This window comes from Neophocaena asiaeorientalis, unplaced genomic scaffold (assembly GCF_003031525.2).
Source record: "Neophocaena asiaeorientalis asiaeorientalis breed wild unplaced genomic scaffold, Neophocaena_asiaeorientalis_V1.1 scaffold82, whole genome shotgun sequence".
Lineage (NCBI taxonomy): Eukaryota > Metazoa > Chordata > Mammalia > Artiodactyla > Phocoenidae > Neophocaena > Neophocaena asiaeorientalis.
This window is the reverse complement of record NW_020173068.1, coordinates 4316560-4330151: the sequence shown is the minus strand read 5'-3', so window position 1 is coordinate 4330151 and position 13592 is coordinate 4316560. Positions and strand designations below refer to the sequence as shown.

General features: G+C 48.1%; 1 protein-coding gene across 1 annotated transcript in view; it reads right to left on the bottom strand.

Moving 5' to 3' along the window:
• TTLL9 (tubulin tyrosine ligase like 9) overlaps positions 1-13592 on the bottom strand; it is a 40632-nt gene that overhangs the window by 21455 nt on the left and 5585 nt on the right. Inside the window, exon 4 of the mRNA XM_024743223.1 lies at positions 1533-1601. Coding sequence (XP_024598991.1) covers positions 1533-1601 — 69 coding nt within the window. The remainder of the gene's footprint in view (positions 1-1532; positions 1602-13592) is intronic.

Sequence of the window (13592 nt, the reverse complement as noted above, 5' to 3'; positions counted from 1 at the left end):
TTGATTAAAAGGAAATGATGTTACATGCTACAATATGGAGGAACCTTAAAGGCTTCATGCTAAGTGAAATAAGCCAGACATAAAGGGACAAATATTGTATGATTCCACTTATATGAGGTACCTAGAGTAGTGGAATTCATAGAGACAGAAAGTAGAAGGGTGGTTGCCAGGGGCTGGGGGCAGGGGGGCAGGAGGGGATTAGTGTTTAATGGCTACAAGTTTCAGCTGGAGAAGATGAAAAAGTTCTAGAAATGGATGGTGGTGACTGTTGCACAAAACTATGAATGTACTTAATGCCATTGAACTGTACACAGAGTTAATTTTATGTATATTTTACCGCAGTAAAAGAGGAAATAAATTAAAAATCCAGTCCTTCAGTCGCACTAGCCTCATTTCCAGTGTTCAGTATATCAACATGTCGCTAGTGGTCAGGGCACTGGAGAGCACAGGTGTGCACCGTTCCCACCACTGTAGAAAGTTCCATTGGTCAGTGCTGCCTGGAGTACCACCCAGGCCTCCAGGGACGTTCCTCTCCCTTCTCTACCTGCTGATTCTTTGCAGGCCAGCCCAGCTCAGGAGGATAGCATGCTCCTTTTCACCTCACCATCTGCAAAGCCCTTTCCCACCCACTGTCCCCTTCACAGTAACCTTGTGAGAAAACTGAGGCCCAAAGGCAAATGTCACACGCCTGGTAAGGTCACACAACAGCCAGTGGCAGTGAGCGCTGGAACTCAGGGCTTCTGGGCCCAAGGGCCAGAATTTTCTACACCTACCATCACCCCCACCCCCAAGCTGCTTCAATATCGAGGCAGCCAGGTCTTCTCTTTCTGGGACCCAGGGCTACCCCCACCTATACTCGTGTGGCTGCCAGAGGGGTTGACAGCGCTTGGAGCCGGCTGAGCCTCCAAGCTGGTGAGCTTCTTCGCGGCGGTGCCCCGACAGTTTCATGGGAGGAATCAGGACACACGGTGGGGAGGAAAAATTCATTTATTGAGCACCTGCTGTGAGCCTGCTGACAGGGTAGGTGCCCGTTGTGGAGTTCTGTCATCCTGCCCCTCACACCCACCCTGCACATTATCATCCCTAAGGGGTTCAGCAGTTTCCCCAGGACCACACAGCTGCTGAGGCAGGATTGGGACCAGGATTTCTGCTGTGACAAGGACGGGGTTGGGGGAGGGAGGGACCTGCCTTAGGCTCAGTCCAGGACCTGGAGGAAGAGTTAGCCAAACTCTCCGCAACCAAGTGAGCAGGAGGCCCGGGAAAAGGATGCACCGTTCTCTTAGACATATTAACCTACCGATTCACAAGGGCACAGAGAGGTGAAATGACTTGCCCAAGGTCACACAGCTATTAAGTGACAAGGTGAGGATTTGAACCCAGGCAATTTGGCTCCAGAGACCCTGCACCCATAGGCAGGCCTGTGGGCACAGCTTCTTGGCCAGCCCTCCAAGCTTTGAGGGCAAGGAGGAGGGGCCCCTCATCCATGCAAGGGCAAAGGAGGGATGGGGAGGAAGGGGGAGGGGCAAGCTCACCTTCTTCCAGTCCATGATGTCCTTCAGCCTCCGGAAGAGGAAGATGCCCTTCCCCTGTGACCGGGCTACCTGGGTTGGGGGTGAGGGCAGAAAGGTTGGCTCTCAGCTCTGTGTAGTTCCCTGTTGGTCCGTGGGCTTGGGGGCCTGGGGGGGCCTGGGGCCCCTCCCCAGGGGCCCCTCCCCAGCATTTTTCTGTTTCCATCTTCCCCGAGGGCCCCCCAGCTGTCCCTGAGGAATGGCCCAGCCCAGCCTTGAAGGGGTTGGGACAGAGAAGGTGCTAAGCATGGTGGGAGGGAGAGAGGGAAGTGGGAAGGAAAGTGAGAGACGACTGAGCTCACAAAGGCACACAATCGCATGAATAATACAAAGGAGCAGACAATTAAAAAGCCATTTCTAACAGTCCTGGGGACACATCATCCACTTCTTTTTTTGGAAATCAATTTGCCTTCCTAATTAGATTTTACTTCAGCTAATACTGCAATCAGCCTGCCTTTATTGAATCCCAGCATGGATAATTCAAAGCTTCACAGAGTCTAGGGGTTGGGAGAATCTTTCATACCATGCAGGGCAGCAGGCACCAAAGGCATTGCTCCCTCTGTGACATCCCTCCACAATGGTCACCTGCCTGACCTTTCACATTCACAGTGCCAGGGAGCTCACTACCTTCCCCCACCCCTTGACAGCCCATTCCATGGCAGGATAGCTCTATTAAGCAGTCGTTTCATCCAGAAGGTACATATTAGGTGCCTACTGTGTGCTTGGCTTTATGCCACAGCAGTAACCCAGACCTCATGGAACTTTCACAGCCTAACCTGTGTTGAGTTAAAATTCGCCTGCCTGGTTCTGGCCTCTAGGCCTCCTACAACAAATCTGGTTCCTGGGCCCCAGAACAGCCCTTTGGTTATTTGCAGCGACTGAGCAAGTGCCCCGGAGCCATTTTTTCTCCAGCATAAATGCACCCAGCCTGAGCAAACTCTCATTTCGTTCTCATCTCCTCTGAGCATGGCCCAGCTGGTCAAAGCAAGGCCACTGGTACAATGTGAGGCGGGCAGGGCCATCAGGCATGGCCGCGGGTTGTCGCGAGAAGGGCTCCCAGCGGTGGGGGCAGTGGGAGCTAAAAACCCAGCCCTGCTCTGCCTGCCATGCTGTGCACCCTGGTTCAGGGTTGTGTGTGCCCAAAAGATGGGTTGCCCAAAATACTGGAGCACTGGCAGTGGCGCAGGGGCAGCCACACGTGCACATATCCTTTGGAAAACAATTACTCAGTGTGCATCCAGGGCTTCCAATGGTTCACAGCTGTGCAAAGACTTGACCGGGCACTTCGCGAGAGATGACCCAGAGTAAGCAATGAAAAGGCACTGACCCATAGTCTTCACGGAAACGCAAATGAAAACCCCAATATGATAGCACTACACACTCCCCAGGAATGGCTAAAAGTAAAGGCAGACACTACCAAGTGTTGGTGAGGATGTGGAGAAACTGGAACGCTCACACACTGCACTGCTGGGAAACTGTTGGGCAGCATCCACTAAAACTGAAGGCAGGCACCCCTGTGACCCAGCGATTCCTCTCCTAGGTAACTCCGTGACAGAAACGTGTGCACGTGGGCATCCGTGGACACGCACGGCAATGTCCAAGCAGCACAATTCATAATAACTCCAACCTCGAAACTCTCAAATGAATAAATATTCTCTCAATGGAATAGTATACAACAATGCTTAACAATTTACAGTTACCCACATCAGTATGGATGAATCGCACGGACATAATGTTGAAGGAGAGAAACCAGACACAATGTAGCTGTACTGCATGATTCCAATTATATAAAGTCCCAAAACGGACAAAAGGAACCTATGCTGTCGGTGACTGGGGTTGGTGGGTGGAAAGGGGTCTGGGGGAGCTGCTGAGGGGCTGGCAATGCTCTGTGTATAATCTGGGTACTAGTGTTCACCTTGTGAAAATTCATCAAGCTATATCCTTAATAATTTGGGCGCTTTCTGTTTTATTAAATTTCAAATAAAAAAATTTTTTTAACAGTTCATACCTTTTGATCTAGTAACCGCCACCCCCACCCCTGTTGGTTGACTTCCCTAAAGCCACTCCACTTCCTCTTGTTCCTGGCTGACAAAACCCACCTCTCAGGATGGAGGCTAGAAAGACCAGATACTTGTTTTCCCAGCCTCCCTTGCAGCTAATGGAAACCATGTGACCCGTTTTGGCCAAAGAGACCTAAGGAGATATCTGCTTGGGGCTTTGAGGAAAGAATTTCATCCTTATTAAAAATATTAGGGTTGGGGAGAGATTGGGGGTGGGGGAGAGAGAGAGAGAGAGAGAGAGAGAGAGAGAGAGAGAGAGAGAGAAAGTGCCTGCCCCTTGTTTGAATGCTACATCTGAGGAGGTGATGCCTGCAACTACAACAGCCATCTCACATCCATAAGGTGACAAGTTTGATGACAGAAACCCAACACACTGAGGAGGCAGAGTGGACAAAGAGAAGAAGCCTGGGCTTTTAATGGCAACTTTGAGCACATCCCTAAACCTGGAACTGCCTACCTCCAGCTTTCTTCTTATATAAGATAATGAAAAGCCTTTATTGTTTAAAGCCTTGTTAGTCACTGACATGGCCTATTCCAGGAGATGTCCTCCTAAGGGAATAATCCTAAAGAGTGGAAAATAAACTTCCTGCATGGTTATATACCAGGGTTGTTGAGACTGGAAATCACCTAATATCTAGCCCCACCAGACTGTCGTTTCCAAAAGCAATCACAACGATATTCCCAGTCCCACATGTCTTCCACAACCTTGCTACCCACCACCTTCCAACAAGAGGAAAGTCAATGTCCGTCCCCCTTGAATCTGCATGAGCCTTCAGGACTGTCTCAACTAATTGTGTACAGCAGAAGTGATGCTGTGGGAATTCCAGTGCTGGGTCATAAAAGGCAACACAGCTTCCACATAGCTTTCTCTTTGGAGATGGTCACCCTTGGAACCCAGCCACCATGCTGTGAGGAAGCTCAGGTCACGTGGAGAAGCCCACACTGGGGGCAACTGAGTCTTCCAGCCCCCAACCCTGGCTGAACTCCCAGCCAGCAGCCAGCAGCCAGCACCAACTTGCTAGCGGAGCGAGTGAGTCAGCTTGGCAGTGAATCCTCCAGCCCTCAGTAAATCCGCCCAGGTAGATGCTGGAGCAGCCGTGAGCCTTCCCTGTCAAGTGCTGCCCAAGCCGGAGGCTCATGAGCTAAATAAGAGATGATTGTTGTTTCAAGCCACCGAGTTTTGGGACGCAGCAACAGAAACAAAACTTTAGGGGAATAGTTCCTAAACAGTGGTAATATTAGAAGCTAATACTTCTCAACAATGAACCAGGCACAAGGATTTTATACACATTTCCTCATTAAAGCTTTATTTTTTTCATCTTGCATTTTCTGTTTACTTTTTTTTTTTTTTTTTTTTTTTTTTGGGGCGTTTTTGGAGCACAGGCTCCGGACACGCAGGCTCAGCGGCCATGGCTCACGGGCCCAGCCGCTCCGCGGCACGTGGGATCCTCCCGGACCGGGGCATGAACCCGCGTCCCCTGCATCGGCAGGCGGACTCTCAACCACTGCGCCACCAAGGAAGCCCTCTATTTACTATTTTACATTAAAATTTTCTGACATATCAAAAGCAGAGAATAGTACATACTCCCAATACACAAATTCAAAATTATCAAACTTTCATTTGAAAACAAATCCCAGATGTCATGTTACTTCACCCTTACAGACTTCAGTGTGCATCTTGTTTTCAAAAAATTGACACTCTGCTATATAACCATAATACCATTATCATACAATGCTCTCTCACTTCGTCCCAGCTTACCCTTCCCCCCTCCCCGTGTCCTCAAGTCCATTCTCTACGTCTGTGTCTTTATTCCTGTCCTGCCCCTAGGTTCATCATTTGTTTATTTTTAGATTCCATACATATGTGTTAGCATACGGTATTGGTTTTTCTCTTTCTGACTTACTTCACTCTGTATGACAGACTCTGGGTCCGTCTACCTCACTCAATTTCGTTTCTTTTTATGGCTGAGTAATATTCCATTGTATATATGTGCCACATCTTTATCCATTCATCTGTCAATGGACACTTTGGTTGCTTCCATGTCCTGGCTATTGTAAATAGTGCTGCAATGAACATTGTGGTACATGACTCTTCTTGAATTATGGTTTTCTCAGGGTATATGCCCAGGAGTGGGATTGCTGGATCATATGGTAATTCTATTTTTAGTTTTTTAAGGAACCTCCATACCGTTCTCCATAGTGGCTGTATCAATTTACATTCCCACCAGCAGTGCAAGAGGGTTTCCTTTTCTCCACACCCTCTCCAGCATTTGTTGTTTGTAGATTTTTTGATGATGGCCATTCTGACTGGTGTGAGGTGATGCCTCATTGTAGTTTTGACTTGCATTTCTCTGGTGATTAGTGATGTTGAGCAGCTTTTCATGTGCTTCTTGGCCATCTGTATGTCTTCTTTGGAGAAATGTCTATTTAGGTCTTCTGGCCACTTTTGGATTGGGCTGTTTGTCTTTTTAATATTGAGGTGCATGAGGTGTTTATATATTTTGGAGATTAATCCTTTGTCCATTGTTTGGAGGCTATCTTTAAGGAGTCTGAGATTTTCTGTCCCTTTTCCTGTTGACAGAGGGAGAAAAGCAAAACAATTTCTATAGTAGTATCATATGCAGTAGTTTTCTTGTAGTTATCCCTCCACATAATTATAGCTGGAATTATGTGTCCATTGATTCGTTTGCAAATATTTTCTCTCATTCTGAGGGTTGTCTTTTCATCTTTCGTAGTTTCCTTTGCTTTGCAAAAGATTTTAGGTTTCATTAGGTCCCATTTGTTTATTTTTGTTTTTATTTCCATTACTCTAGGAGGTGGATCAAAAAAGATCTTGCTGTCGTTTATGTCAAAGAGTGTTCTTCCTATGTTTTCCTCTAAGAGTTTTATAGTGTTCGGTCTTACATTTAGGTCTTGAATCCATTTTGAGTTTATTTTTGTGTATGGTGTTAGGGAGGGTTCTAATTTCATTCTTTTACATGTAGCTGTCCAGTTTTCCTGACACCACTTATTGAAGAGACTGTCTTTTCTCCATTGTATATCCTTGCCTTCTTTGTCATAGGTTAGTTGACCATAGGTGCATGGGTTTATCTCTGGGCTTTCTATCCTGTTCCATTGATCTATATTTCTGTTTTTGTGCCAGTACCATATTGTCTTGATTATGTAGCTTTGCAGTGTAGTCTGAAGTCAGGGAGTCTGATTCCTCCAGCTCCGTTTTTTTCCCTCAAGACTGCTTTGGCTACTGGGAGTCTTTTGTGTCTCCATACAAATTTTAAGATTTTTTGTTTTAGTTCTGTAAAAAATGCCATTGGTAATTTGATAGGGATTGCGTTGAATCTGTAGATTGCTTTGGGTAGTATAGTCATTTTCACAATATTCATCCTTCCAATCCAAGAACATGGTATATCTCTCCATCTGTTTGTATCATCTTTAATTTATTTCATCAGTGTCTTCTAGTTTTCTGCATACAGGTTTTTTGTCTCCCTAGGTAGGTTTATTCCTAGGTATTTTATTCTTTTTGTTGCAATGGTAAATGGGAGTATTTCCTTAATTTCTCTTTCAGATTTTTCATCATTAGTGTATAGGAATGCAAGAGATTTCTGTGCATTAATTTTGTATCCTGCAACTTTACCAAATTCATTGATTAGCTCTAGTAGTTTTCTGGTGGCATCTTTAGGATTCTCTATGTATAGTATCACGTCATCTGCAAACAGTGACAGTTTTACTTCTTCTTTTCCAATTTGTATTCCTTTTATTTCTTTTTCTTCTCTGACTGCCGTGGTTAGGACTTCCAAAACTATGTGGAATAATAGTATGCTCTCTGCCTTTTCATCTCGTCTGTCTTTCTGTGAATGTGGTTTTTGTTCCACAGGCTGCAGGATTGTAGTTCTTCTTGCTTCTGCCGTCTGCCCTTTGGTGGATGAGGCTATCTAAGAGACTTGTGCAAGTTTCCTGATGGGAGGTACTCTTAAGCAACTTTGAGCTCAATCTTGACCTACAAATTACAGCTAGCCATGTGACTACCCTTTAAGAGTGCTTGTAACCTTGTGTGTCTGTACAGTACTTGAAAACTTTTAAAATTATTATTATACAAGCCATAGTCACCGTAGAAAATTCTCAGCCCCGGGTTTACACTGGTAGCTGCCTTTGCCACCACAGCCGAAAACCAACTTCCGATCCTCATTAAAGCTTTTTAAAACACTTGTATGTAGGCATTAATATTATCCCCATTTTGCAGCCAAGGAAACCAAGGAAGAGAGAGGCCAAGCACTCTGCTCAAAGTTACCCAGCCAGTAGGTGACAAATCCGGCCTGGTTAAATCTGTCTTTCACAAGCCTGGGGCTCATTCAGCTCCTGCAAAGTGTGAGGGAGTAAAAACAGAATCACGTGATAAACACGGTGCTACATCTGGGAGCATCAGTCTTACTTGATGATTTGGGAGGAAAATACTTTTATTAAAAGATATGTTATTGATTGGGAAACAATATTAGTGGATTATTTAAATGAACCATACTTTGATTTTGTGCCACCTGTGGCCACTCATGGCCCTTCACCTCCTGCCTCCCGCTGCCTGGCCCCTGGGGCCCGTTCATCACGGGGCATTCAGCGGGTGTTGCACATGCGGTTGGTGGTCTCCCCAGCAACGATTCTCTTTTTTCCCTGCCAACAGAGCCCCATTTGGATCTCCTCTTTCCAGTAGCCCCACCCTCTGGGGGTGTCTGAGCCCTCACGGTGGTCCCATGTCCCTGCCATGTGATCGGTTCAGGCATGAGCCAGCAGGATGCCAGGGGAAGTCTGTTGCAGGAACTTCTGGGACTTTGTGTCTTCCTCAAAAGGGCCACAAGACCAGGGTATTCCCTTATCCTTGCGGCAGGTGGAGATGTGAGGAGGTGAGTTAGAGCTGCAGCAGCCTTGTTGTGACTGAGAGGAGCAGTCAGCCCACTGAGCTGGGAATTGGTGACAGTGTTGAACTGCCCACTGAACCAGCCCTGGAGTTGACCTTTCATCATTAAAGGAAATTCCCTGGGGTCTGTAAGCTTGAATGAGAAAAAATTTTTCATCTTTATTTTCATTAATCCCTGACCAGATTTTCACATTTCCTTCCACTATGAAAGCAGGCAAGAAATCCTAGTAGTATTAGCCAGGCCTGTGACTTTGTGCTCAAAAAAAAAAAAACCAGTTATTTTCATATCACATTACAACTGTTGTCGGTTATCTATCTCCAAATACTGGTTATATTCATTATGACCTTGAAATTACGGTAACGGTTGAGCCTGCTGTTAGACTCTCTTTAATTGTTAATGAAAAGAACATATATTCCTACAGCATAAAGAATGTGTTCATATTTGTGGTGGCTCCGTGAGAAGTACCCGCAGGCCTCTGACTGCAGGAGAGTAGCTGACAGAGCACCAGCTGCTGTGGCAGAAATCCAGCCCGGCTTGCCAGGCCATCGATGGGGAGGCAAGGACCCGAAGACTGGCCCACTCCTGGGAGACAGGGGACTCCTGACAGCGACTTGGGCTTGAGGCCTCCGCAGGCCTCGTTGAACTTCCGTCAGGCCACAGGGCATTAGGAGACTTCGCCCACCCTTCCTTCCCTCTCTCCCTCACTGGGATTGGCCTTGGTGGGGTGACAGCTCCCTCAGCCTCCACAGGCTCACTCCCCCTCGTCTCACAGGCCAAACTCTGGCCTGTTAAATCTTGTCTTGGCATCTGTTTCTCAGAGGAGCCAGACAAACACAGCTTGTAACTGTTTTTCAATACAGTTGCTTTCTTTTATAATCAAACATACTTTATGTTATGCTTTTAAAAACGCTCTTCTGTGATGGGGTCCACACATTACACCAGATGCCAAAGAGAACAGTTCAGAACCCCTGCCTTATTGTTTGAGCTACTGTGAACTGGGTTTTCTGTTATCTGCATCCAAAACATCTCAACTCTTAGGAGATTTCAGTGAAAAGGTGTGAGAAGCTCTGGTTGGGGTAAACCCGTGTAAGAGAATGTTAAAACTAGGCTCTTACCATCCTGCACTTTGGACAGAGGCCCCCCAAAGCCCAGAACAACACAGTGGTTGCCCAGGATGCTCACAGCCCTGAGCGAAGTGTTAGACCAGCTCTGTGGACACACAGAGAGACGGACAGACAGGGTCCTGAGAGCCTAGCACCTGCTTCCTAGCCACACAAGGGAGGCTAGAGGAGCAAGCGTGGTCCCTAGGATCTGGGTCCTGTCCGTTTCCCTGACAAACCAGAGGGCCTGGGCTGGTGGGAGGGGAGAACACTTAGATGGGAAAAAAAAAGTTTGGATTGAGATGGGCTTTACACTAGACTGATGGGGTGGCGTGAAGGGGGTGATGCTGCCTGCTCCCTTCTGAGTCCAACTCAAACCCCGCTTTCTAGGACTGGTCTGCCATCACTGGGGAGGAAGATGGAGGCTTGCAGGCCCTGGAGAACAGGGCAGAGGAGACATCTGAGGGAAAAGGCAGGCGGGTGGCTGCCCCCACTGGCCCGGCCACTGCAACTATGTGAACATGTTTTCTTTTTAAACATTTCCCCACACCAAAGGAATCCAAACAACAGGATCCCAGAGCTAATGGTCTAGCCCAGTGGTTCTCAGAGTGTGGTACCCAGACCAGTAGCATCCTCATAACCTGGTATGATGGTTAATTGCATGTGTCAACCTGGCTGGGCAATGGTGCCCACTTGTTTGGTCAAATGCTCGTCTAGATGTTGCTGTTAAGGTATTTTATAGAGGTGATTAACATCGAAAATCAGCAGGCTTTAAATAAAAGATATCAGTCTGGATGATGTGGGCGAGCTTCATCCAATCAGGTGAGGGCTTAAGAGCAAAACTTGAGGCTTCTGGAAAAAGAAAGCAATTCTGCCTCAAGACTATAACAGAGAAATCCTGCCTGAGTTTTCTGCCCTCACAGATTTCAGACTTACCAGCCCCCGCAAGATCACACAGCCAATTCCTTATACACACACTAATGGTTCCATTTCCATGGAGATCCCTGACTGCTGCACCTGGGAATTTGTTAGAAATGCATAGTCTCAGGCCCCACACCAGGCCTACTGAATCCAACACTCTGGGGGTGTGTACTTTAATAAGCTTTCCAGAAAATTCTCAAGTTTGAGAACTGCCCCTCTATATTCTCACTACTCAAAATGTTGTCTGTGGACCAGCCCCAGTCGCATCACTGGGAGGTGGTTAGCAATGCAGACTCTCAGGCCCCACCCAGACCTGCTGAAAGGGGCTCTGCATTTTAACCAGATCCCTGATGATTTGTGAGCACGTTAAAATTTGGGAAGCACTGACCCAGTGCTCCCCAGGGGCAGGGGGAAGAGGCAGTGTTGTCTGGACTCTCAGTGATAACAATAAAAATGGTTAATTATTGGGCACCTAAGTGCCAAGCCCTTTATACAGCTTGTATAATTCGTGTATACAACCCGTGTAACTTCACTGAACCCTCTCACAACCCTGTAAGGCAGGTGTATACCCATTAAGGCCGTTTTACAGACGAGGAAATGGACTGAGAGGGGTTTAGTAACCTGCTCAGGATCACACAGCTCATAAGGGGCAGATCAGAATCAGAACCAGGCTTCTTCTAACTAGAAGCACCCACTCTCCACGCCAGACAGGGCGCCTCAGCGATTCAGGAGCGAGGACACACACACACACACACACACACGCACGCACGCACGCATGCGCGCGCGCGGAGCCAAGGTTCCTCCTCGTAATTACAGCCGTCTCCGCTGCTGACAAAGGCGGGGCTGGGAAAGGAATCAACGTAATATGAAATTGCTTGCTCCCAATTTGCACAAATGACCATTTGTCTGAGGAGATAATGGTGGGAATTGGGATCCGCCCGGTGGGTTGCCGTGTTCATCCGCCTGACACCCTTCTGAGCCCTCCTCGCTGGCCTTCCCGCCTTCCTGGGAAGGGGGCCGAGCCTTCCAGTGAGACTTCAGGAGGCCTGGGTAAATCCTGGCTCTGTCCTCTTTGGGAGCACTCGGTGTTTTTTGCCAGTTTCCCCCTCCACTCACCTGTGCTATTGGCTAAATCTGCATCAGCCAACACTAGCCCATCTCCAGCTCCACAAGGGGGGCTGCCCCCTCCTACCTTACCCTCCAACTCCCTTCCTGGGGCCAAGCACATTTCCAATCCCAGAAAATACTAGGGGGGCTTTGATGATGCCATTCAAGGCTATGGTGGCATTGTGGTGAGAGCCAGTCCTGGCACGAGGAAGGGCTGAGGGGCCGGCAGGTGCTCTGGTACCCTTGCCCGCCACTCAGTTTCTTGATCTAGGGCTTCCTCCAGATGCAAAGCCTTTGGTCATGCAGTTCCCTCTTCCTGGAATGCTCTTCCCTACCTCTGCCCTTCTCCAGGCTGACTCCTCTGCATCCTTCAGGTTGAAGCTCAATACTAATTCTTTTTTAAAAATTTATTTGTTTTCTTTTGTTTGTTTGTTTTTCATACTAATTCTTATAACAACAACTATCATTCATTGAGGACCTAATATGTGCTTTACCTGTGTTAACCCATTTAGTCACACAACATTATGTGATAGGTGCTATAGTTATTCTCACTTTGCAGATGGGGAAACCGGGACACAGAGTAGTTAAGTAATCTGCCTGAGGTCACACTGTAGGTGGTACAGCTAATATTTGAACCAAGGGGTTTGGTCTCAGAGCCCAATCTCTCACTTCTTCCAAGAAGCCTGCTGAAGGGCTGGGGGAAATCCTCCTGCTGTTTCCTCTGCTGGCACCATTCTCCTTATTGACACTTAGCACAGCTATAATCACACGTGTATCCTCTGCATATTGTCTGCCCTCAAGGAGGGCAGAGACCCACGTCTGACTTGCTGAGAGCTGTATCCCCACCATCTAGTTCTGTACCTGGCACATGGCAAGTGCTCAATAAGCATTTGTGGGATGCTTGAATAAATAGGTCTCAGGCTCATCATCTTTAAAATGGGGCTGGTAATACCTCCTCCCAAGGACCATTACAAGAAGTGGGGCAATGCAAGTAAAGCACTTCTCACAGCCTGGCCATTGTTTTCATTCATATCAGGAAGAGAGACTCTGGATTCCCTGCCTTGGTGTCCTGAGGACCACTTGTTTATCTAGTGAACATTTATTGAGCATCTACTGTGTACCAGCAGTCATAGGTGCTGAGTCCACACACTGCAGAGAGGAGGAGATGTAGTCAGTCCTTTAGGGCAGTGGTCCCCAACCTTTTTGGCACCAGGGACCAGTTTTGTGGAAGACAATTTTTCCCACGGACAGGGGTGAGGGTGGGGGTGGTTCAGGCAGTAATGTGAGCGATGGGGAGCAATGAGTAGCGGCAGATGGAGTGATGGGGAGTGATGGGGAGTGATGGGGAGCAGTGGGGAGCGATGGGGAGTGGGAGATGGAGCAATGGGCAGCAATGGGAGAGATGGGGAGCAGTAGATGGAGCGATGGGGAGTGATGAGGAGTGATGGGGAGAGATGGGAAGAGATGGGGAGCGGGAGATGGAGCAATGGGCAGCGATGGGGAGAGATGGGAAGCGATGGGGAGTGATGGGGAGTGATGGGGAGAGATGGGGAGAGATGGGAAGAGATGGGGAGCGGAAGATGGAGCAATGGGCAGCGATGGGGAGAGATGGGAAGCGATGGGGAGTGATGGGGAGCGATGGGGAGCGATGGGGAGCGGCAGATGGAGCAATGGGGAGAGGTGGGGAGTGATGGAGGGAGATGGGGAGAGATGGGGAGCAATGGAGAGTGATGGGGAGTGGCAGATGGAGCAATGGGGAGAGGTGGGGAGTGATGGGGAGAGATGGGGAGAGATGGGGAGTAATGGGGAGCGATGGGGAGCGATGGGGAGAGATGGGGAGCGATGGGGAGTGATGGGGAGAGATGGGGAGCGATGGGGAGCGATGGGGAGCGATGGGGAGCGATGAGGAGCGATGGGGAGAGATGGGGAGCA